The 24,758-nt window shown below is 40.8% G+C and overlaps 1 protein-coding gene across 1 annotated transcript in view; it reads right to left on the reverse strand.

Annotated features, from left to right (window-relative positions):
- Nucleotides 1-24,758, reverse strand: part of LOC109096474 (coiled-coil domain-containing protein 148-like) — a 97,413-nt gene that overhangs the window by 7,282 nt on the left and 65,373 nt on the right. The window contains 6 exon segments of the mRNA XM_042755142.1: nucleotides 1,376-1,582; nucleotides 3,263-3,401; nucleotides 3,673-3,860; nucleotides 4,186-4,281; nucleotides 18,704-18,849; nucleotides 19,180-19,274. Of these exon segments, the coding sequence (XP_042611076.1) occupies nucleotides 1,376-1,582; nucleotides 3,263-3,401; nucleotides 3,673-3,860; nucleotides 4,186-4,281; nucleotides 18,704-18,849; nucleotides 19,180-19,274 (871 nt within the window).

The raw sequence follows: 24,758 nt of genomic DNA on the forward strand, positions 1-24,758 counted from the left end.
ACTTCTAAGGGAGTTTATATTATTATCATTCAGGTTTAAAAACCAGCTAGTTTTAACAGTTTTGTTTGTATGTATTGCACTTTGTCTAGATACTTTGCAAACTTCTTGAGCCGTTATGTTTACGATGCGATCGTGACGCGCAATGTAAAGTCCTTTAAACGCGGGACATCCGTTCAGAATGTGCGCTGTGGATTCCATTACCTTATCGCTGTGTAGTAAACAGAATGGTTCATGATGTTTTGGGAACCACAAAGAGAGGTTGTATTTAGTCTGGAGAGTTTGCAGCCGAGCTTTAATAACAAATTTTAGGATATCTTCGTTATCGGCTGAATTTTGTAACGCCGAGTGTGAGACTGTATGATCCGCGCTCTGCAGGCATGCAAGTTTACCTTGAAGGCGCAGGTTAACCCAGTAATCGCGCTGTTGTGCTTGAAAGTATTGGAGGATTTCATACCTGCACGTCCGGCTGTTCAACCGGACGCCTCTCACTGGTTCCAGTGTGATGTATAGACGCCTCAGCATACACATTTGGATCCATAATCTGCCCCTGACTGATATTCACCTGCTCCCCGCCAGTATGTGCCCAGTTCAGCTGTATATTGTTATTGCTGCACAAATCATTCAGATCGGGCCAATCCGAACGTACTCTGAATTCCGTAGCTCTGGTATCCAGCTTTCCACTAGGTTTCTACTGGAAACCGAGGAAACCTGGTTCTCCGTCTGCAGCATAAGGGACCTTGGGTTTGCTCAGATCCAGCAGCAGTGAGCGCCGGGCAACTTCGCGAACACACACACACACACACACACACACACACACACACACACACACACACACACACACACACACACACACACACACACACACACACACACACACACACACACACACAGAGCAGTGGGCAGCCATTTATGCTGCGGTGCCCGGGGAGTAGTTGGGGGTTCAGTGCCTTGCTCAAGGGCACCTTAGTTGTGGTATTGCCGGCTCGAGACTCGAACCCACAACCTTAGGGTTAGGAGTCAAACTCTCTAACCACTAGGCCACGACTTCCCCACACAGCTGTGTTCTGATATATAGAGTAAGAGAGCAAGAAATATACAGATGGAAACTGGAGAAGTGTAGATGTGTTGGGCTGTGTGTTCCTATTCTACTAAATGGAATTGCAAAATTAATATTTTCCAAACAGAATCCTGCAATATGACTCCCAGATTGACCTTATGACTGAATTTAAAGATCACATAATTAAAAAGTAAAGGTTTAAAGCATTGCACAGAAGTGGAGTAAATGTCAGATTTTGAATGTGTTATTTGTAATGTATTTTTAATTAAAAACGGAAGATATAGTGTGACAGTATCTTAAGATGATAAATGTAAAAACCTTTGCTCTGAGCTTGAGACAGATGTTCTGCTGGTGTGAGCGCTGTTTCTGAAGTTCCTGCTGCTGTACGTGAGATATTCTGCAGTCCTCCAACATGCTCAGAGCCCTCAGGAGCAGCTCTGAGTGATCCCGCTGCCAGCCCTGCAGTATCAGATTCTTCTGTGTAATGCTGAAATGATACCAGTCACTCTGACGCTCATGCACACTCTGCAATATAACAAATAACCACAGATACAGTGACTGTTCACAAGCATGACCAGGAAAAAGACTGACATAAGTATTCAGACCCCAGCTTAGTTGAAGTACGTTTAACAGTGATTAAAAGACATCGTCTTTTTGGGTAAGATGCAAGAAGCTTTATACCCCTGAAATTCTTTCTTTATTCCTTTCTAAAGGAAGTGTATAGAACTTGGTTAGGGTTTGCAGCTGAATTTAAAGCTTACCCATTTTTACATGATTTGGCTATCTACAGTCAAAGAAGACTGGCCTCTCCATAGTAATTGTTGCCCCTCTCATGCAAATTCTAGAAACGCCTCTTCATTTGTTGTTAGTAAAAATTAACAAATGAAACCTTCAGGTGTTATCGCTGTGATGACATCCTAAACGTATACATAATCTGCCTGTTGATATATAATTAAACGCCAAAATGGAAAAAAAAAAAAAATAATAATAATAATAATTAAAAAACACATGATAAGACCAGAACAACCCATTAATCCATGTGCTGCTGTTCCTGGGCCAGTATAAAGCCTGGTCAAAACAAATCTGATGCATCTAAGCAACATTAGAGTACAGTATACAATAGATGTGAGTACATCCCTGTGCAACATGACTAAAATGTCAAATGATTAAAAAATGTATCATCTTCTATGTTGAACAGTAGAATAAGTGCTGTTTGTTAAAAATTAAAAATCTAATAGCTCAAGTTTACTAAATTAAAAATGCAAGCCCCAGAGCAAACTCAATGGAACAAAAGTCAGTACACCTTTTATTACTAATATTCAAATATCTGAATTCTAAACAGACTCAATCCTCCTTGATATAAAGAATACAGGTTTTGCACAAATTTCTAGATTGCCTGAATGATGGTGACATACTTGGCCAGGTCAGTTTTTTCTTTTTCTTTTTTTCTTTCCCTTACAAAATAAAATAAAAAAAACAAAAAATAAAATATTTAAGTGTGATTTAGATCATTATCAGTTATCTTGTCATCCAACTCAATGAGTTAATACAATTTCGAATCATTTGACATTTTTTGCTACATTGCCCAGGAGTATATGCACTTCTGTTTTATACTCTAAGTCACTTGTTGCCACCTACTGGCGAAGCAATGTAGCCTGCAGACTGGGTCCAAATTTTTTGTCACTGAGGTGAATCCACATCCCCACCAAGCATTTTAAACACAGTAGCTTTATTTTACATAAAAGTAATAACAATACTAATTGAAAAAATAAAAAAGAAATTTTATGAATTATACGAGGCATATTTACTTTATGTAAACTATAAACAGAAAATCATTGTACATCTTGAAAAATAAGCTTTTCATTTAGTTTTGACAGACTTCTGGTTTAAGCCCACCCATATTAATTTCTTTCCGAACAGAGACACCAAAACAGACGTTTATTTATGACCAGATACATTTCTAACACTTTTAAGGTAGTTCATTCAGTTTTTTCAAAAATAAAAAATAAAAATCCATATTTTGTGTATATTTGTATATATAGGGCTAGGATATAATATTGTTTGGTCAGAAAAGGTCAACCCTACGTGTATGTGCATAAGGGTTAATGTATGGGTGACTCGGCACAACTTGCAGCCTGCTGAGCACACCAGACCTCACCAGAGAGAGAAAGACAAAAGGAGACCGCTCTAAGCAGGAGTACTGACCAGTTCCTGTTTGGATATATGTGGCAGCATTCTCTGCAACATGTCAATGTAAAGTGAGCGCTGGTTCCGCAGACTTGGGGAATACTGACTCATTATGTGCTGAAAACACTCATGATCTGCTGCATTCCAGCCACAATTCCTGAGATAAACACACACAGTATACAAATGACACTTCACAGATAATACTTCCAAGATTATACAGGTCCAGCCCACAGAGTAAAAAAAAAAATAACATTCTAAAAAAAACATTGTGATCAAGTTTAGCTTCATTCCTTACAATGGCCTGCCATAAATGGCCTCTCATGGATTTGTTTAAAAAAAAAAAAAACTTTCTAACTCTACATAGATTTGGAACAAGTCATGACCACTGTAGGTGAATAATAAAGAGTTAATAATAATGAGTATGTTACCTGTCCAGGCCTTGTAGTCTGGTCCCCACTATTGCTAATCTTAGTTTATATTTCTCAGTGAGAGAATGAAAGCTGTCGATAAGATCTGATCTGAGTTCAGTATATGGGCAGTCTGCAATAAAGATCTCATCTGGAACCTTCTCCAAATATGCTACCTGGTCATCCATTGCAGCAGACAGTAGGTTCTCCTATAGGATAAATACAGTTTCATCTTTAAATATGGCTGACAAATTGTTTTACTACAAATTATAGTACAAACACATTGTTGTACACATTTACACACCCTAATATTAATGATTGTCTGATTAAAGACCCAGTGAAATTAAAACAGAAGTTTTGTTGCTATTTGTCCATGTCTTTTTGAGATAATCTTTGTGAGATATATATATTTTTTTAAATGTTCTTTAAAATGAAAATGTCCCTCCCCCAGACCTTCTGCCACCTGACTAGAAATGGCAACTGTGATTCACGACGGTCAAATATATATACAGTACAAGTGTCATTTTAAATTACCTTGAGTTCATTAACACAGATGTCCTGCTGCAGAGACACACATTCACACTGAAGTCTGTCCATGACTTCCTCCTGCTGCTGTCTGACAGACAGAACCTAAAACGCAAAGACACGGGGTTAATTAAAGTTAGAAAATCAATGTATATTTTGTATGTTTCATGCCAATGGACTGCCCCTGTGTTCCTGTCTTTTGTTGTGACCCAGTTTCTCCTGTGTTCTGATTGTGTTCATTTGATTCAGGTGTGTCTCATCTACTACCCCACATTTAGTTCAGTATTTAAAGTGTGTTCTGTCCCTTGTTTCCTATCCAGTGTTATACATCTATGTTCTTCATGTGTTCCTGCCTGCCCTGTGTTCCCCTGTTTATGGTTTGTTTATTAAAGACTGTCGTTTGTCAGAATCTCCTTCGTCTCCGTGCTCCTTTGTTCCTCATGGTAAGCAACTGTGACAGAACACTGGACCGTACATACAGTAATACCTTTCTCCCCATATTGGTTGGTTTTTGAAAGTTTTTCTTTTCCCGTTCCCTGTGAGTATGAAAACCACCACAAGATTCTCCACCCCAGCCTGTAAGGACCTTCCATTTCAAGTTTGCCCGGAAATTCTGCGGGATCGCCGTTAAGATGGCTTTGGATGACACCACCCTTAATTCTTTGTTCTGGATTGGGGCCAATTACCATCGCTCTGTGGACCTCCTAGATATTACTGGACTGAGCTGGAATGAAGGGATCCTCTGGTGTTTGGAGAGAGTCCGGTTCCAATCCAGCACTGCTCCACAGTCAAGCCCACTGGAGGAATATGAGGAGAAAAAGACTGTCTGCTCCAGCCCCTGAGGCCACTTCAGTGTCAGCTTCAGCCCCTGTGTCTGGTCAAGTATCGCCTCCAGCCCCTGAGTCCGCTCCAGTGTCAGCTCTAACCCCTGACCAGAGTCTAGAGAGAGCTGCTGTTCCCACATGCTGCCCATAGAGGGCTCCTGTTCCCACGTCCTGCCCAGAAAGGGCTCCTGTTCCCCAGTCCAGCCCAGAGAGGTCTCCTGTTCCCACGTCCAGCCCAGAGAGGGCTCCTGTTCCAACGTCCAGCCCAGAGAGAGACTCTTATCCCAAGTTCAGCTCAGAGAGGGCCCCTGTTCCGAAGTCCGGCCCAGAGAGGGTCTCTGTTCCCCGCCATGGCCCCCTGAAATGTCTGCTCTGCCATGGCTCCCTGAGCTCCACCGAGGGGTGGCCTCTGGATGCAGGACGGATAGGGTAGTTGGTATGGAATTTAGAATTATTAATCAAAATTAGTGAATGCATACTGATACCTCCAAGTTATTGGCGTTAATCTGGGACCTCTTGCTAATTTCCTTAATTATACGACAACCCCTGTTTAGCTGACAGCATTCCTCCAATTTGGATGACCCTTTCAGCCATTGCAAGAGAAGTTGGTTTTTTCAAATATGTGATTTTTTGAATATTGCAGCTTTTGCAGCAATATTGCAGGTGTCTGGAAGTAAGGCTGTGAAAGTGAAGTGACGTGTGTCCAAGTATGGTGACCCATGGAAGAGAGCACTGGTTATTCATTTACCCCGCAGACAATTCTTGCCGGACCTGAGTGACGTGTTAACCACTTCTAAGATATCTGCTTTTAAACAGTTAAACAGACTTTTGAAGAAAGATGTGTTGTACAATTTCTTCCAAAATATTGCTATCAATTTCTTCAAAAACAGACATAGTAACTTTGTTTTGAGATTGTGGCCGAATCTGTCTCACCTCTGCATAACTTAAGGATGTGCTAATCGCCTTTCTGATATTATTTATCTTCTCAGAAAAGAAGGAAGCACACTCATTGCATTTGCTGTTGGAGAGCATTTCACTGGAAAACTTACTTGGGGTGTTTGTTAGTCTCTCAGTAACAAGAGTGTTTTTTTTAAATTACTATTTATGAGGTTTGAGAAAAAGGTCTGTCTAGCTGTGCCTAGTTCCACATTGAAAGCATGAAGGCTGTCTTTATACATGCTTTAGTGAATTTCAAGTTTCCTCTTCTACCACATCCGCTCACCTTTTCTGCATTGTCATACTGTGTACTGCTGTTGAGTTTCTCAAAGGTGTTTTTTTGTCTGCCAGTCTTCTGCCTGACTTTCACAGGAGCAATATCATCAATACAATTCACCTACAGCAGATGGAGGAGGATGTGGGCCCTGGCATTGTGGCAGCAACCGGAGAGCTCTCATAGGAGGAGGAGGGGGGCGAGCTGGGCCCACATGCCCAGGTGGTTGTGGAGCCCGACGCTTTTTAGTTGATATCAGCTTGTAGCAATAGAGTAGGAGAGTTTGGTCTCAGCATGCACCAGTTCCTCCATTTTCTCTCAGAAGCAAAGTAGTGGAGATGCTGGAGAGAGGGATAATGTGTTTGGTGAGAGGGGCTGTGGCTCTGGTGTTTCCGGTGGCTGAAATATACTGTCCTGGATTCTAATGCATCCCAGTTTGTCTGTGGTGAGTTCTGTGGGCAGGACTCAGCCAGGGTGGTGTCCATGAGTCCATACTCTGTCCAGGTGTTTGTGTGCCATTCAGGTTTAGTGGATTGGCAAACTCAGCTGAAGGATGATGGAAGAAGTAGATATTGTCCTTTAGCACTCTTGCATCTAGTTTGTTTGGGTGGAGGCCATCCGGTTTAAAAAGTTGTCTATGTCCTCAGAAAAGATTGAACTTGTCGATGAAGTTCACTCATTTCATATTGCAGGTTCTTTGTAGCCATGTATTTAGCCCAAGCAACTGTGAAAACATGTTAGTTCCTCTTGCGGTCAACTGATGAACAACTGAACTTTACTTCTTCAAATTAAAGTTCTCAAAACTCTGGCAATTTGATAATATCTAGAATATCAAAATTAACTGCAGGTGGCAGATCCTTTTCCTATTTAGCACCCAAACACTGGAATAACCTACCTAACACATTTCTAATATTCAAATCCATTAAAGGATTTTTAGGCTGCATTAATTAGGTCAATCGGAACTGGAAACACTTTCCATAACACCCGATGTACTTGGTACATCATTAGAAGAATGAAGAACAGTCGAGCGACAGAGAAGGACAGCAGTTTGTAAGTGTTTTTGCCTCGTTTTCTCATTAGACTACTGCGTGATCATCGTTGCTAGGGAAACTTTGCTTTAATTACTGTGTGTCTTACCCTGGTAAATACGTGTGAATTGTGGCGTTTGGTTTTGCGTTTGCCTATCGCGGGACTGGACAGTTTCGGTCTTCTAAATAGGGAGGCGTGACAATAGCCAGTAAGCCGGTAAAAAGTACTTAAAGAGCTGTTCTGTAAGCGCTTGTCAGAAGAAACAGTCGAGCGACAGAGAAGGACAGCAGTTTGTAAGTGTTTTTGCCTCGTTTTCTCATTAGACTACTGCGTGATCATCGTTGCTAGGGAAACTTTGCTTTAATTACTGTGTGTCTTACCCTGGTAAATACGTGTGAATTGTGGCGTTTGGTTTTGCGTTTGCCTATCGCGGGACTGGACAGTTTCGGTCTTCTAAATAGGGAGGCGTGACAATAGCCAGTAAGCCGGTAAAAAGTACTTAAAGAGCTGTTCTGTAAGCCCTTGTCAGAAGAAACAGTCGAGCGACAGAGAAGGACAGCAGTTTGTAAGTGTTTTTGCCTCGTTTTCTCATTAGACTACTGCGTGATCATCGTTGCTAGGGAAACTTTGCTTTAATTACTGTGTGTCTTACCCTGGTAAATACGTGTGAATTGTGGCGTTTGGTTTTGCGTTTGCCTATCGCGGGACTGGAACGAGCTGTGTTCAACCAGCTCTCTATGTTTCTTGTACAGAACAACCTCCTGGACCGCAACCAATCTGGCTTCAAAAGTGGCCACTCAACTGAGACTGCCCTGCTCTCGGTTACTGAAGCCCTGCGACTGGCAAGAGCAGCTTCAAAATCCTCAGTGCTCATTTTGCTGGACCTGTCTGCTGCTTTTTGACACTGTTAATCACCAGATTCTCCTATCCACCCTCAGAAAGATGGGCATCTCTGGAACTGCACTCCAGTGGCTTAACTCCTACCTGTCTGATAGATCCTTCATGGTGTCTTGGAGGGGTGAAGTTTCTAAGTCACAACAACTTGCTACTGGGGTTCCTCAAGGCTCAGTACTTGGACCGCTTCTCTTCTCCATCTACATGACGTCATTAGGATCTGTCATTCAGAAGCATGGCTTTTCCTATCACTGCTATGCTGATGACACTCAACTCTACTTCTCATTCCAACCAGATGACCCGACGGTAGTTGCTCGCATTTCAGCCTGTCTGAGTGACATTTCTAGCTGGATGAATGACCATCACCTTCAGCTCAACCTTACTAAGACTGAACTGCTGGTGGTTCCAGCTAACCCATCGTTTTCATCACAACTTCTCTATACAGCTGGGTTCGTCAACCATAACTCCTTCCAGGACAGCCAGAAACCTAGGAGTTGTGATGGATCATCAGTTAAGCTTCACAGACCATATTGCTACAACGACCCGGTCCTGTAGATTTGCCTTATTCAACATTAGGAAGATTAGACCCTTCCTGTCAGAGCAATCCACCCAACTTCTTGTCCAAGCTCTTGTTCTCTCCAGACTGGACTATTGCAATGCTCTCCTGGCGGGCCTTCCTGCATGTACTATCAAGCCTCTGCAACTGATCCAGAATGCAGCAGCGAGGGTTGTCTTCAATGAGCCGAAAACAGCCCATGTTACTCCTCTTCTCATCAGGTTACACTGGCTACCAGTAGCCGCTCGCATCAAATTCAAGGTACTGATGCTTGCCTACAAAACGACCACTGGCACGGCGCCAACTTACCTAAACTCACTAGTTCAATCTTATGTGCCCTCCAGAAGTTTGCGCTCTGCAAGTGAACGACGCCTTGTGTTGCCATCCCAAAGAGGTTCAAAATCACTCTCACGGACTCTTTCCTGGACTGCTCCCAGCTGGTAGAATGACCTTCCGATCTCAATTCGAACAGCTGAGTCTTTACTCATTTTCAAAAAACATCTAAAGACTCATCTTTTTCGCCTGCACTTAACTAACTAATATTAGTACTTACCTTTTTTTCTTTTTCTCTTCTATCATATGCCAAAAAAAAAAAAAAAAAAAAAAAAAAAAAAAACCTGGCTACATGTTCTGTACTAGACTAACTGAGACTTGTCATAGCACTTGTATACCGTTGTTGTTTTCGTTGATCTGATTGTTTCTACTGTTCTCATTTGTAAGTCTCTTTGGATAAAAGCGTCTGCTAAATGATTAAATGTAAATGTAAATGTATATACGCTAAAATTAGTCTGTTTCTCTCTTATTCCGAGGTCACTGTAGCCAACATATCCCATACGTATCCAGCCCAGATGATGGATCAGCACCTAGAGAGGACCTCTACAGCCCCGAAAGTCAGCGGAGATCAGGACAACTAGATGAGCCCCAGATCCCCTCTAAAGACCTTGTCTCAGACGGCCACTGGGACAAGACCACAGGAACCAATTGAGTCCTCTGCACAATGTGACTTTGCTGCAACCTGGATTTGAACTGCTGGTTTTCGTCTGGCCAGAGGAGAACTGGCCCCCCGACTGAGCCTGGTTTCTCCCAAGGTTTTTTCTCCATTCTGTCAGCGATGGAGTTTTGGTTCCTTGCCGCTGTCGCCTCTGCCTTGCTTAGTTGGGGACACTTCATTTACAGCGATATCCAGCGACTTGATTGCACAGATACTATTTAATCTGAACTGAGCTGGATGATGACATCACTGAATTCAGTGATGAACTGCCTTTAACCTCTTAACCCGTACCCAAACGCGGGCACACTGAACTCCCCTTGTTTGCATGTGTCAATATTTACGAATAGATTAAATGAAATGGGACAAATTTAATCTTGATAAACTATATATCATTATAAAGATCTAAGCCTCAAGCATCGATGACAGATCGCTGTTTTTCAATGGAAAGCTATGTATGTATTTGCTAAATTTGTGTAATCAGTACACATTGAAATATGAAGAATTAAATGCAGTACATACCAGATTCGTCGTAATAACGAGTCATAAACACATCCACAGCTGTAAATCCCGGTTTAGTTATAAAGGTAAGGGTCCACTGAACAAAATCTCATGGAGCACATTTAGTTCAACAAAGCAATAACATTGTAATATGGATGATAATTCCTTTGTTTACGTTTCAGTTCTTCAGGGACAGTATTGTTTGTGTCCGTTATGGAATAACTCATGCTCAGAAATTGCGTCTTGGTAGTAAAAAAAATGGCATGGTTTTGTAGCGTACAGTGTCACAAACAGAATGAGATGATCCACAAAAAAAGTGAAAGATAGGCGGAAGATTGTTTATTTGAATTCTGGCGCTCTCTTGTGACGGCTCGTGGCGCGCGCTGTGATGCACCTATCATCTGATGGAGGCGTAACTTAGCGATCGCCTTTTTCTTTATTTGTTTTATTTTTCAACATTTTTCATATATGTGTGAGTGTGTTTTATGTTGAATGTGCCTGTATCTGCATGATTACCATCTGAGCACAAATCAGCACGCTATTGTGTAATATTGTGTAATCACAGCTATCAATGTGAACGCTGTCTATATGAATAGAGTGTGATTATTATGGCGCATCTCTATGATTACCATCTCTATAACCGGCCATCAGCACGTCAACATGTGATAATTGACTATATGAACAGAAATTATTGTAAATGCTGCATTTCTAGCAATCTCAGAATGTACTGTAATTGGCAAACAAAGTTAAATCTTTTTTATTTTATTTATTTATTTTTCTTACTCAAATTATTAGGGCCCGAGCACCGATGGTGTGAGGACCCTCTTGTATCTGCTTCGTTTATTATTATTAGGGCCCGAGCACCGATGGTGTGAGGACCCTATTGTATCTGCTTTGTTTATTATTATTATTATTCTTCTTCTTCTTCTTCTTCTTCTCCAAAATGAATCGCATTTTTGAGGGCCTAAACATGCTCGAAAAGTCCTGAAACTTTGCACACACGTCACACCTGGTGAAAATTTACGTCTGATATAGGTTTCAGAAGAGGGTGTGGCAAAATGGCTCGACAGCGCCACCTACCGTAAAAAAATCAACAGCCCTCGAGCTGTGTTTCACTTACATGCACGAAAATTGGCACACATATGTAAAGCATCGGTACCTACAAAAAAGACTCTTGGAGCAATATCCGAAACCCAACAGGAAGTCGGTTATTTTTAATTTTAAGAGCAAATTTTGCATCATTTTTGTCATTTGCATGCCTTGTATTTTAACGAACTCCTCCTAGAGATTTATTCAGATCAACACCAAATTTGGTATGCCTAATCTAAAGGCCTTTGCGATGTTAAATTGCGAAGATCTTGAGTTTTCGTTGAAGGGCGTGTCCGTGGCGGCCTGACGAATTTCGATGATTCGCCATGAAAAATGAAGTTGCTATAACTCAGACATAGAATGTCCAATCTGCCCCAAACTTCACATGTTTGATAAGACTCCTGACCTGAACAGATTGATATGCCCATATTCAGTTATAGTCATAGCGCCACCTACTGGCAACAGGAAGTGACATATTTTACACTGTAACAAACTACCCTGAGAAATTTTATGACATAAATTTTTTTTTCAGTCACTCTATTCTAAAGGCCTGTGCGATGTTAAATTGTGAAGATCTTGAGTTTTCGTTAAAGGGCGTGTCCATGGCGCCGTGACAAAGTTCGATGACTCGCCATGGGAATAAAAGTTATTGTAACTCAAGCATAAATTGTCCGATCTTGCCCAAACTTCACATGTTCGATAAGAGTCCTGTCCTGAACACATCTTAAGGCCAATATTCCATTGGGTGTGGCAAAATGCCTCGATAGCGCCACCTATATATTTTCAACAAAGTGCGCCTCGAGCTACGTTTCACGTACATGAACAAAAATCGGTACACACATGTAACACACCAATACCTACAAAAAAGTCTCTTGGTACGAAACTCGAATCCCAACAGGAAGTCAGTTATTTTTAATTTTCTCTTCAAAATTTGTGTTGTTTTTGCCATTTTCAGGGGTTGTACTTTAACGAACTCTTCCTAGAGATTTATTCAGATCAACACCAAATTTTGTCAGTGTAATCTAAAGGCCTTTGCGATGTTAAATTGCGAAGATCTTGAGGTTTCGTTTAAGGGCGTGTCTGTGGCGGCCTTACAAATTTCGATGTTTCGCCATGAGAAAGGAAGTTGCTATAACTCAGACATACAATGTCCAATCTGCCCCAAACTTCACATGTTTGAGAAGACTCCTGACCTGAATATATCTCCATGCCAATATTCAGATATCGCTATAGCGCCACCTGCTGGCAACAGGAAGTGACATGTTTTACGCCGTAACAAACCACTCCTAGAACTTTTATGACATTTTATATTTTTTTTTTGGTCAGTCTAATCTACAGGCCCTTGCGATGTTAAATTGTGAACATCTTGAGTTTTCATTAAAGGGTGTGGCCATGATGCCGTGACAAAGTTCGATGTCTCGCCATGGGAATAGAAGTTGTTGTAACTCAGGCATAAGATGTCCGATCTTCCCCAAACTTCACATGTTCGAAAAGAGTCCTGGCCTGAACACATCTGAAGGTCATTATTCTACTATAATCATAGCGCCACCTGCTAGCAACAGGAAATGGCTTGTTTTACACTAACTTAAACATGCAATGTCCAATCTGCACCAAACTTCAGATATTTGATAAGAGTCATGGCCTGAAGAAATCTAAAGGCCAATGTTCAGTTATAATCATAGCGCCACCTGTTGGCAATAGGACACAACATGCTTTATACTAACTCAAACATTCCATGTTCAATATGCACTAAATTTCATATGCTTGATAAAAGTGCTGGACTGAAGAAATCTACATGACAAAATCCAGTTATAGTCATAGCGCCACCAGCTGGCAGCAGGAAGATTGGCACATATAAATGACTTTGGCATATTCCTCTTATATTTACCACATTAAATGCATATTTCTCGCCGTTCGCTGTTTTACAAAACCCACCCGCTGGTGGTGAGCCCGGATGCGAGGGCCCGTTCATCGCTGCTTGCAGCTTTAATTAGGGCCCGAGCACCGATGGTGTGAGGACCCTCTTGTATCTGCTTTGTTTATTATTATTATTATTATTCTTCTTCTTCTTCTTCTTCTTCTTCTTCTTCTTCTCCAAAATGAATCGCATTTTTGAGTGCCTAAACATGCTCGAAAAGTCCTGAAACTTTGCACACGCGTCAGACCTGGTGAAAATTTACGGATGATATAGGTTTCAGAAGAGGGTGTGGCAAAATGGCTCGACAGCGCCACCTATCGTAAAAAAAATCAACAGCCCTCGAGCTGTGTTTCACGTACATGCACGAAAATTGGCACACATATGTAAAGCATCAGTACCTACAAAAAAGACTCTTGGAGCAATATCCGAAACCCAACAGGAAGTCGGTTATTTTTAATTTTATGAGCAAATTTTGCCTCATTTTTGTCATTTGCATGCATTGTATTTTAACGAACTCCTCCTAGAGATTTATTCAGATCAACACCAAATTTGGTATGCCTAATCTAAAGGCCTTTGCGATGTTAAATTGCGAAGATCTTGAGTTTTCGTTGAAGAGCGTGTCCGTGGCGGCCTGACGAATTTCGATGATTCGCCATGAAAAATGAAGTTGCTATAACTCAGACATACAATGTCCAATCTGCCCCAAACTTCACATGATTGATAAGACTCCTGACCTGAACAGATTGATATGCCCATATTCAGTTATAGTCATAGCGCCACCTACTGGCAACAGGAAGTGACATATTTTACGCTGTAACAAACTACCCCGAGAAATTTTATGACATAAATTTTTTTTTTTCAGTCACTCTATTCTAAAGGCCTGTGCGATGTTAAATTGTGAAGATCTTGAGTTTTCGTTAAAGGGCGTGTCCATGGCACCGTCACAAAGTTCGATGTCTCGCCATGGGAATAAAAGTTATTGTAACTCAGGCATAAAATGTCAGATCTTGCCCAAACTTCACATGTTTGATAAGAGTCCTGGCCTGAACACATCTGAAGGCCAATATTCCATTGGGTGTGTCAAAATGCCTCGATAGCGCCACCTATACATTTTCAACGGAGTGCGCCTCGAGCTATGTTTCACGTACATGTACAAAAATCGGTACACACATGTAACACACCAACACCTACAAAAAAGTCTCTTGGTATGAAATTCGAATCAAAACAGGAAGTCAGTTATTTTGAATTTTCTCTGCAAAATTTGTGTCGTTTTTGCCATTTTCAGGGGTTGTACTTTAACGAACTCCTCCTAGAGATTTATTCAGATCAACACCAAACTTTGTCAGTGCAATCTAAAGGCCTTTGCGATGTTAAATTGCGAAGATCTTGAGGTTTTGTTTAATGGCGTGTCTGTGGCGGCCTTACAAATTTCGATGTTTCGCCATGAGAAAGGAAGTTGTTATAACTCAGACATAAAATGTCCAATCTGCCCCAAACTTCACATGTTTGATAAGACTCCTGAACTGAACATATATACATGCCCATATTCAGTTATAGCCATAGCGCCACCTGCTGGCAAGAGGAAGTGACATGTTTTAGGCTGTAACGAACTACTCCTAGAAATTTTATGACACTTTATAATTTTTTTTGGTCAGTCTAATCTATAGGCCTTTGCAATGTTAAATTGTGAACATCTTGGGTTTCCATTAAAGGGTGTGGCCATGGCGCCATGACAAACTTTGATGTCTCGCCATGGGAATAGAAGTTGTTGTAACTCAGGCATAAGATGTCCGATCTTCCCCAAACTTCACATGTTCGAAAAGAGTCTTGGCCTGAACACATCTGAAGGTCAATATTCCTCTATAATCATAGCGCCACCTGCTGGCAACAGGAAATGGCTTGTTTTACACTAACTTAAACATGCAATGTCCAATCTGCACCAAACTTCAAATATTTGGAAAGAGTCATGGCCTGAAGATATCTAAAGGCCAGTATTTAGTTATAATCATAGCGCCACCTGTTGGCAATAGGACACCTCATGCTTTATACTAACTCAAACATTCCATGTACAATCTGCACTAAATTTCATATGCTTGATAAAAGTGCTGGACTGAAGAAATGTACATGCCAAAATCCAGTTACAGTCATAGCACCACCAGCTGGCAGCAGGAAGATTGGCACATATAAATGACTTTGACATATTTATCTTATATTTACCACATTAAACGCAAATATCTCGCCGTTCGCTGTTTCACTAAAGCCACCCGCTGGCGGTGAGCCCGGGTGCGAGGGCCCGTTCATCGCTGCTTGCAGCTTTAATTATTATTATTCTTCTTCTTCTTCTTCTTCTTCTTCTCCAAAATGAATCGCATTTTTGAGGGCCTAAACATGCTCGAAAAGTCCTGAAACTTTGCACACGCGTCAGACCTGGTGAAAATTTACGTCTGATATAGGTTTCAGAAGAGGGTGTGGCAAAATGGCTCGACAGCGCCACCTATCGTAAAAAAATCAACAGCCCTCCCACTGTGTTTCACGTACATGCACGAAAATTGGCACACATATGTAAAGCATCAATACCTACAAAAAAGACTCTTGGAGCAATATCCGAAACCCAACAGGAAGTCGGTTATTTTTAATTTTATGAGCAAATTTTGCATCATTTTTGTCATTTGCATGCCTTGTATTTTAACGAACTCCTCCTAGAGATTTATTCAGATCAACACCAAATTTGGTATGCCTAATCTAAAGGCCTTTGCGATGTTAAATTGCGAAGATCTTGAGTTTTCGTTGAAGGGCGTGTCCGTGGCGGCCTGACGAATTTCGATGATTCGCCATGAAAAATGAAGTTGCTATAACTCAGACATACAATGTCCAATCTGCCACAAACTTCACATGTTTGATAAGACTCCTGACCTGAACAGATTGATATGCCCATATTCAGTTATAGTCATAGCGCCACCTACTGGCAACAGGAAGTGACATATTTTACGCTGTAACAAACTACCCCGAGAAATTTTATGGCATAAATTTATTTTTTCCAGTCACTCTATTCTAAAGGCCTGTGCGATGTTAAATTGTGAAGATCTTGAGTTTTCGTTAAAGGGCTGTCCATGCCGCCGTCACAAAGTTCGATGTCTCGGCATGGGAATAAAAGTTATTGTAACTCAGGCATAAAATGTCTAATCTTGCCCAAACTTCACATGTTTGATAAGAGTCCTGGCCTGAACACATCTGAAGGCCAATATTCCATCAGGTGTGGCAAAATGGCTCGATAGCGCCACCTATACATGTTTAACGGAGTGCACCTCAAGCTACGTTTCACGTACATGTACAAAAATCGGTACACACATGTAACACACCAATACCTACAAAAAAGTCTCTTGGTACGAAATTCGAATCCCAACAGGAAGTCAGTTATTTTGAAATTTCTCTGCAAAATTTGTGTCGTTTTTGCCATTTTCAGGGGTTGTACTTTAACGAACTCCTCCTAGAGATTTATTCAGATCAACACCAAACTTTGTCAGTGTAATCTAAAGGCCTTTGCAATGTTAAATTGCGAAGATCTTGAGGTTTCGTTTAAGGGCGTGTCTGTGGCGGCCTTACAAATTTCGATGTTTCGCCATGAGAAAGGAAGTTGCTATAACTCAGACATACAATGTCCAATCTGCCCCAAACTTCACATGTTTGAGAAAACTCCTGACCTTAATATATATACATGCCAATATTCAGATATCGCTATAGCGCCACCTGCTGGCAACAGGAAGTGACATGTTTTACGCCGTAACAAACTACTCCTAGAAATTTTATGACATTTTATAATTTTTTTTGGTTAGTCTAATCTAAAGGCCTTTGCAATGTTAAATTGTGAACATCTTGAGGTTTCATTAAAAGGTGTGGCCATGGCGCCGTGACAAAGTTCGATGTCTCGCCATGGGAATAGAAGATGTTGTAACTCAGGCATAAGATGTCCGATCTTCCCCAAACTTCACATGTTCGAAAAGAGTCTTGGCCTGAACACATCTGAAGGTCAATATTCCACTACAATCATAGCGCCACCTGCTGACAACAGAAAATGGCTTGTTTTACACTAACTTAAACATGCAATGTCCAATCTGCACCAAACTTCAAATATTTGATAAGAGTCACGGCCTGAAGATATCTAAAGGCTAATGTTCAGTTATAATCATAGCGCCACCTGTTGGCAATAGGACACAACATGCTTTATACTAACTCAAACATTCCATGTTCAATCTGCACTAAATTTCATATGCTTGATAAAAGTGCTGGACTGAAGAAATCTACATGACAAAATCCAGTTATAGTCATAGCGCCACCAGCTGGCAGCAGGAAGATTGGCACATATAAATGACTTTGACATATTCCTCTTATATTTATTACATTAAAAGCATATTTCTCGCCGTTCGCTGTTTTACAAAAGCCACCCGGTGGTGGTGAGCCCGGGTGCGAGGGCCCGTTCATCGCTGCTTGCAGCTTTAATTCTTATTGTATTTTTCTAGTGCTCAAATAAATCACTTATATGATGTCTAAATTTCTATTGTTTTATAATATAAAAAACTATGCAGTGGTATGTTTAATGACTAAAATAGTTTGTAGAACCCTTCAATATAGTTGGTAAATATTTTTTATATTTGGGGGGGTGGGGAGGACTAGACATAGTCTCAGAAAAATGGTTGCAGGAATCTAATTTTTCATGATAACTTCTTCAGATTTGAAATAGAAACTCATGAGACATGTGACTTTCAACATATTACTTTTCTAGATTGCTCCAGGACTGATTTAATATATTTTCATATCAAATAAAAAAAACAATTCAGTTTGGTAAAAAAAAAATTCAAGGCACTTCAGTGTCTATAACTTTTAATATTTTTGAGCATTATCAACTCTGGTTGATAAAAAGTAAAACCCAAAGGGTCTTCTTTCCAAAGACACCAAAATGATGTGTGTAACACACTGAAGTAAGGAACTGTTACAATTTTAATTTAGGTAGGGCACTTTCAGCTGTGAGTCCTATAATGGGGGGTCTGGTTAACAGGTTAACTGAAAAATTAGTGTTTTCAATTGTCATTTTGCATTATTGACACACTATTTTCCTAATTAATGCTGTACTGTTGACAATCTGTATTGTTAAAAGCGCTATATAAATAAAGATGACTTGACTTGAAAGTGTTTCAAGGAGTTCACTGAAACCTCTCTAGGAGTTCTGACTGCTCTTTCTGAATATCATTCTTCCCCACATGAATGATGACTTGATTTGCAGTCTTGTGCTTCATTAGAATTGTTCTGAAATTCCTTGTTCACATCAAAAATGGCTATCTATCTATCTATCTATCTATCTATATATATATATCTATATATATATATATATATATATATATATATATATATATATATATATATATATATATATATATACACACTGTATATAACACCATTTTGTGTTGAAAATGGATGTGTATAATCAATAAGAAAGATTGCATTGCTGATCGTTATTGGTTACCTGCTGTGAGACTTTCTCAAGCTCACTGACGTGATTGGTTGTTGAGCAATGTGATGAGAGTCTGTACTGCAGATCATCTCTTAGCTGATAAATAGGCTCCACTGTGGTTAATCGAAACTCCTCACGTTCCTGTTCCAGGTCCAACTCTAGTTAAACACAAAGGATGCATGTTATGTGACCTAAAAGCAACTAGTACAGGGTCTTAGTATAAATCAATAATATGAAATCATCCTGCTGTAAAAGAAGAAAAATTGTTTGCTGGTCTTAGGTCTGGCCAGGCTGGTCTAGTTTGCAACCAGTTTGACCATGCTAGGAAAACTCTCAAGCCAAATGAGATTGGCAAACCAGCTGGCAATGAATCTATTATTATTTTAAATAATAAATCTAAATTGTTATTTCAATATGAATAATTTGAAACAAACAATATTTCATGTCTGTAGTTTCAATATAACAACTAAAATTGGAAGGAACTTTACCATATTCCTGTAACTGAGAAAGGATATCTGTGTCTGCTTCTTCTTTGAATCCACCTCCATGAAGAAAACGTTGAAAGTCCTTCTCAGTCTTGTGCCTGATACATTTAAAAAACATTATAGATCATACACTTGAGATTAAGAAAATTAGTAGTATACCATGAAAATGAAGAGGGAGCACCTTCTAAACTAATAGTTGACCTAATACGATATATTACATTTGATCCTGTTCAATCATAAATATTTGGTTACAGTTTTGTAGTCATGTTTTAAAAAAACAGAAAAGCAAGAATAAAAAGAGATAATTTAAATTATAATTTAATTTATAGAATGTGCCTGTAACAATGTCCAAGTTCAGGTAAGAAGGAAGCAGGAATCGGCAGACATTTAACATAAACTTTAATTCCAAAGTAAGCAAACAACAAAAGTAAGTGGCAGCCCCTCACAGATGACTGCCGCGTAAACATAAACAAAACAGCAACATAAATATCCCAGGCCTGGTCTTCTCTCATCCTTCACTGTCGTCACACCTTCATTTATCCTTCCAGAGCTCCTCCATTGTACTGGAGACAGGTGTGTGGCGCAGGTGTCACTCATTATCATTTGCCCCACCAGCCTTGCTGCACTCCAATGGCTCTCTGTCCCGCCCAAGTCATCACAGTGTGCATTCTTGCTTATGAATTGGGTAAGTTGTCGCGGAACAGATATGTCTTCACCTGAACACCATGATGGTCTATGCAGATTCTAGAAAATGACTTTTAAAGATTACATTTAAATTTATTCATTTAGCAGACGCTTTTATCCAATGCAAATTAAAATTGAGGAAAACAACAAGTGATTTATTACAGGAAGTGCTCGTAATACAAAGTTTTAGACATTGTTCAGATTAATACAAGCAGGGGCGGACTTACCCATTAGGCAAAGGTAGGCGACTGCCTTGGGCCCCCAAAAGCCAAGGGCCCCCTAATGCTTTTCATATAGGAGATGCGGATTAAGCACGGACACGCGAACGGTTGCTGTTTACGGTGTTTATGCACGACAATCGTTTGCGCGTCCGAGTTGAACGTGCTTCTTGTGTATCCAGCTTGTAGCAAAATAAAATTTTATGCATCTAAAGCTGACTGCCGCACGAGCGGGAGGTCCCTCTTTCCCAGCGCGCGCACACTTCTCTCTCTGCGTTCAGCGAGCAGCTGAAAGGAGCTGCGCTTTCAGTTAAAACACTGATATGTTGCTTCTCTAATTTTACATATAAGTATAGCTGAAATCACAGCACAGCTATTGTCTTCAAGCTATTCTGTAGCCTATTTGGATTTTTATCAGACGACGGTACGATTATATATTTTTGTGCAGATTAACTTCTCGGAAGGGAGAGCTGGTTAGTCTTAATGGGTCGCATTTCAGTCACTATTTCATATTCATCCCGTTGTCTGACAACAAACAGTCAAATGTATCAATGAAAACAGTTTTGAGAATTTAGCTGCATCAAAATACAGTATGTGGCACAGAGAGGCAAACAAATGTAATAATAAATAATAAATGTACATTTTGCATGTTCAGAAGTGAGCTGCCCTGTAATGCGAAAATGCAAACAGGTTTGTGTAAAGTGCTCAGTGCAAAGAAAGAGAAGTAATAAGAAGCTAGTATTTCTGTTTTTTTTTTTTTTTTTTTTTCATGTGTCTAATAGACATGAACAAGTTCTTTGAAAAACATCTATGACCTATGAAACATGTCTACTGTTCATGCTCTGTTAACTGGTTTCATTAATAATAAACATTTATTGCATAAATTAATTTTTGCATTACAAAAATGCCTTAAAAGAAAGTGTTACAGGTGTGCATATTGACACAGAACAATGAGTTTTAAGATATGTCAGAGCAAGATATTTTCAGTTGAGACAGCTCAAACATGCATTTTAGTCTGGGACTAGCTTAAGCCTTGTCTGTGAAACCATGGGGAAAATATTCATTTAAGGTACATTTAGAACAGATAAAAATGTGCAATTAAGTTGCGATTATTCACAAGTTAACTCATGACAATCATGCCATTAATTGTGATTATATATTTTAATTGATTGACAGCCCTAAGTTAAAATGACCTAAAATAAAATGTAGGCTTACGCTGGTAACTCACATTTTAATTTTACCTGATAAAGTACCATTTATGAGCTGAGCTGTTTTGTTTAGAGCTGTTACCGGGGAAACCACTATATTTCTGACTCCAAAAGCACCTCCTACTGGCAGAGAATGAATGTGCATTTTCAATAATCCAGTCTGCAGTTTTTGTTCAGACCAATGTGAATATTCACTCACATAAATCTGTTTTAAATAATATAATAATTTATACTTCTGACTCATCCCAGAAATATAAAGTTTCAGTTGTGAGGTTTATCATTTTATAATTTATTTTGTTTTATGTTAAAACTAAAAAAAACGGTAAATCAATTGCTATTTCGTGGTCTACAACATGAAATAATAAAAGTATCTGCTAAATGAATAAATGTAAATTAAAGAATCCCATTAGAACATGTACATAAAAAATGTAGAAACATTGGACACAACAATCTGGCACCATTGTGCAGCAGCAAGCATCACAACAAAAAAGGACCTCGAGGGTTGATCTAGGTAAATGTGTGCAAATGTATACGGCCCCATTCCTATATTTGCCTGGGGCCCCCAATTCACTAAATCCGCCCCTGAATACAAGTACTAGACAGGGGAGATAAAGGAAAGAGAAAATAAAGTTGTTTTTTAGGATGCAGGCAAGTGTTGACAAAAGAGATGAGTTTTCAGCTGTTGCTTGAAAATTGTCAGGGATTCAGCATTCCAGATGGGGGTGGGAAGATCATTCCGCCAGCTAGGAACAGTGAATGAAAATGTACTGGAAAGGGATTTTGTGCCTCTCTGTGATGGTACCACGAGGCATCAATCACTTGTAGATCTCAGGATTCTGAGGGGAGGTAGATTCATAAGAGTGAGTAGAAGTAGGAGGGTGCTGAGCCTGTGGCTGTTCTATAAGCAAGCATCAATGTCTTGAACTTGATGCAAACTGCAACCGGCAGCCAGTGCAGGGAGATAAAGAGAGGTGTGATGTAGGCCCTTTTGGGCTCATCCAATAACACAAATACACATCAATACAAAACCACTTGAAGAGGTTTAATTGTGCATGATGGAAGTCCAGCCAGAAGAGCATTGCAGTAGTCCAGCCTAGAAATGACAAGGGCCTGGACAAGGAGTTGTGCAGCATGCTCCATTAGGAAGGTCCTGATCTTTCTGATGTTATGCAATGCAAACTTGCAAGATCGAGTGGTTTTTGCAATTTGGTCTTTGAAAGTCAGCTGATCATCAAAGATTACACCAAGATTTCTGGCCTAACTTGATATGGTAATTGGTGATCTATTGTTCCAATTGCAAATCAGTGCAATCAAATTACAAATTATAACGAACTCTTTACTATCTAGAAATAGATAGTAAACTAAATGATCCTTCCTAGCAGCAAATAAAAATCTAAACAACAGAAACTAAAACTAAGTATTAAGCAAACGTACGTTCTACCACCTTCTCTTAGCATTTTTAATAGTGGTGTCCACTTAATCTCAGAAAAAATACAGTACTTCTGTGTTAAAAAAGGAAAAAAGAAGGACCAATACATGAGGATGGAGCTGGCAGTGGACGAGAGCCCAGAGTCATGCAGAAGCCAGCTAGGCCAACTGACAAAGGTGATGACCCAAGTGGAGTCTGGTGAACAGAGAGAGCAGGTGACACTTGAGGACCAGGAGACTAAGGTGGAGCCATGGTCATAAGCAGCCAAAATAGAGCTTGAATGCCGGAGGACTGAGACAGAGCTGGTGGGTGTGAGGACTGAGGTGAAGCCAGAGGGTTGGAAGAATATGGAGCAACCGAAAGCCTGGAAGTCCGTGGCAGAGGAGCCGAAGGGGATGAGGGAAACCTATGCAGTTGGAAGGATGATGGTAAACGTATGCTGTTCTGTGTCAGCTGCGTCATGCACAGAACAGCATACGTCCAAAGGATATTCTCCAAAATGGCACCAGGGTGAAGCGGAGGAGACAAATTGTTGAACAAAGTCGTTATCTTCGGTGGCAAGCTATTCAGACTATCACAGACTACAAGCACCTGCCACATGCATGTGATGATGACACATCCCTCATACAGTCAATGAGTTTTATGCACGATTTGAAATGCAGCTTGACAAACCTGCACAAAAACTGCCCACACCATTCCAATGACCAGACGCTCTGTTTGTTTCCAGTCGATGTAAGATAGACCCTATCTAGGGTGTAACCCACGCATGGCTGCAGGTCCTGACAACATACCAGGCCGGGTACTGAGAGACTCTGCTAAACAGCTGACAGATGTTTTAACAGACATCTTTAACATCTCACTAAGCCAAGCAGTTGTCCTCACATGTCTCAAGTCCACCACCATCATGCCAGTACCAAAGATTTCACCTGTGTCCTGCCTGAATGACTATCTTCCCATAGCACTGACCCCAGTCATGAAAAAGTGCTTTGAGAGGTTAGTCATGCACCATATCAAATCCAATCTCCCCAACACACTTGACCTGCTCCAGTTTGCATACCATCCAAACCGCTCCATGGACGATGCCATTTCCTCCACCCTCCACCTGGCTCTTACCCACTTAAAAAACAAAGAGTCCTATGTTAGAATGCTGTTCATCGACTTCAGCTCAGCATTCAACACAATAATCCCACAACAACTCATCAACACACTAAACCTCCTGGGCCTAAACACCTCCCTCTGTAATTGAATCCTGGACTTTCTAACTGGAAGACCTCAGTCAGTCTGTGTCGGCCGCAACACCTCCAGCAATACCACACTGAGCACAGGTTCTCCACAAGGCTGTGTGCTCAGCCTGCTGCTCTTCACGCTGCTGACCCATGACTGCAGTGGCAAGTTCAGCTCACCACATTTTACTGGGGAACCATTGAGAGCGTGCTGACCAGCTGCATCAGTGTCTGGAACAGGAACTGCAGTGCTGCTGACCGCAAGACCCTCCAGCGGACAGTGAACACAGCTGCAAAGATCATTGGTGCCCCTCTCCCATCCATTCTGGACATTTTCCTTGCACAATGCTCCAGTAAAGCTACCAGTATCATGAAGGACTCCACCCATCCCTCCCACAGTCTTTTCCAGCTCTTGCCATCAGGAAGACGGTACCGGAGCATCAGGGCCCACTCTGCAAGAGTCCAACCTCTTCATTAAGTTTGCGGATGACACGACTGTGGTGGGTCTCATTAGCAACAGAGATGAGACAAACTACAGTAGCGAGGTGAGCCGCCTGGCCTGGTGTTGCAGTGACAACAATCTCTCTCTGAACGTGGAGAAGACGAAGGAGATTGTTGTTGACTTCAGGAGAGCGCACACTCAGCATGTTCCTCTGACCATCAACGGTGCGACTGTGGAGAGAGTGAGCAGCACCAAGTTCCTGGGTGTGCACATCACAGAGGACCTCTCCTGGACCAACAACACCGCAGCACTGGCCAAGAAATCACAGCAGCGTCTCTACTTCCTCCGCAAACTGAGGAGAGCCAGAGCCCCACCCCC

This window comes from Cyprinus carpio, unplaced genomic scaffold (assembly GCF_018340385.1).
Source record: "Cyprinus carpio isolate SPL01 unplaced genomic scaffold, ASM1834038v1 S000006643, whole genome shotgun sequence".
Taxonomy (NCBI): domain Eukaryota; kingdom Metazoa; phylum Chordata; class Actinopteri; order Cypriniformes; family Cyprinidae; genus Cyprinus; species Cyprinus carpio.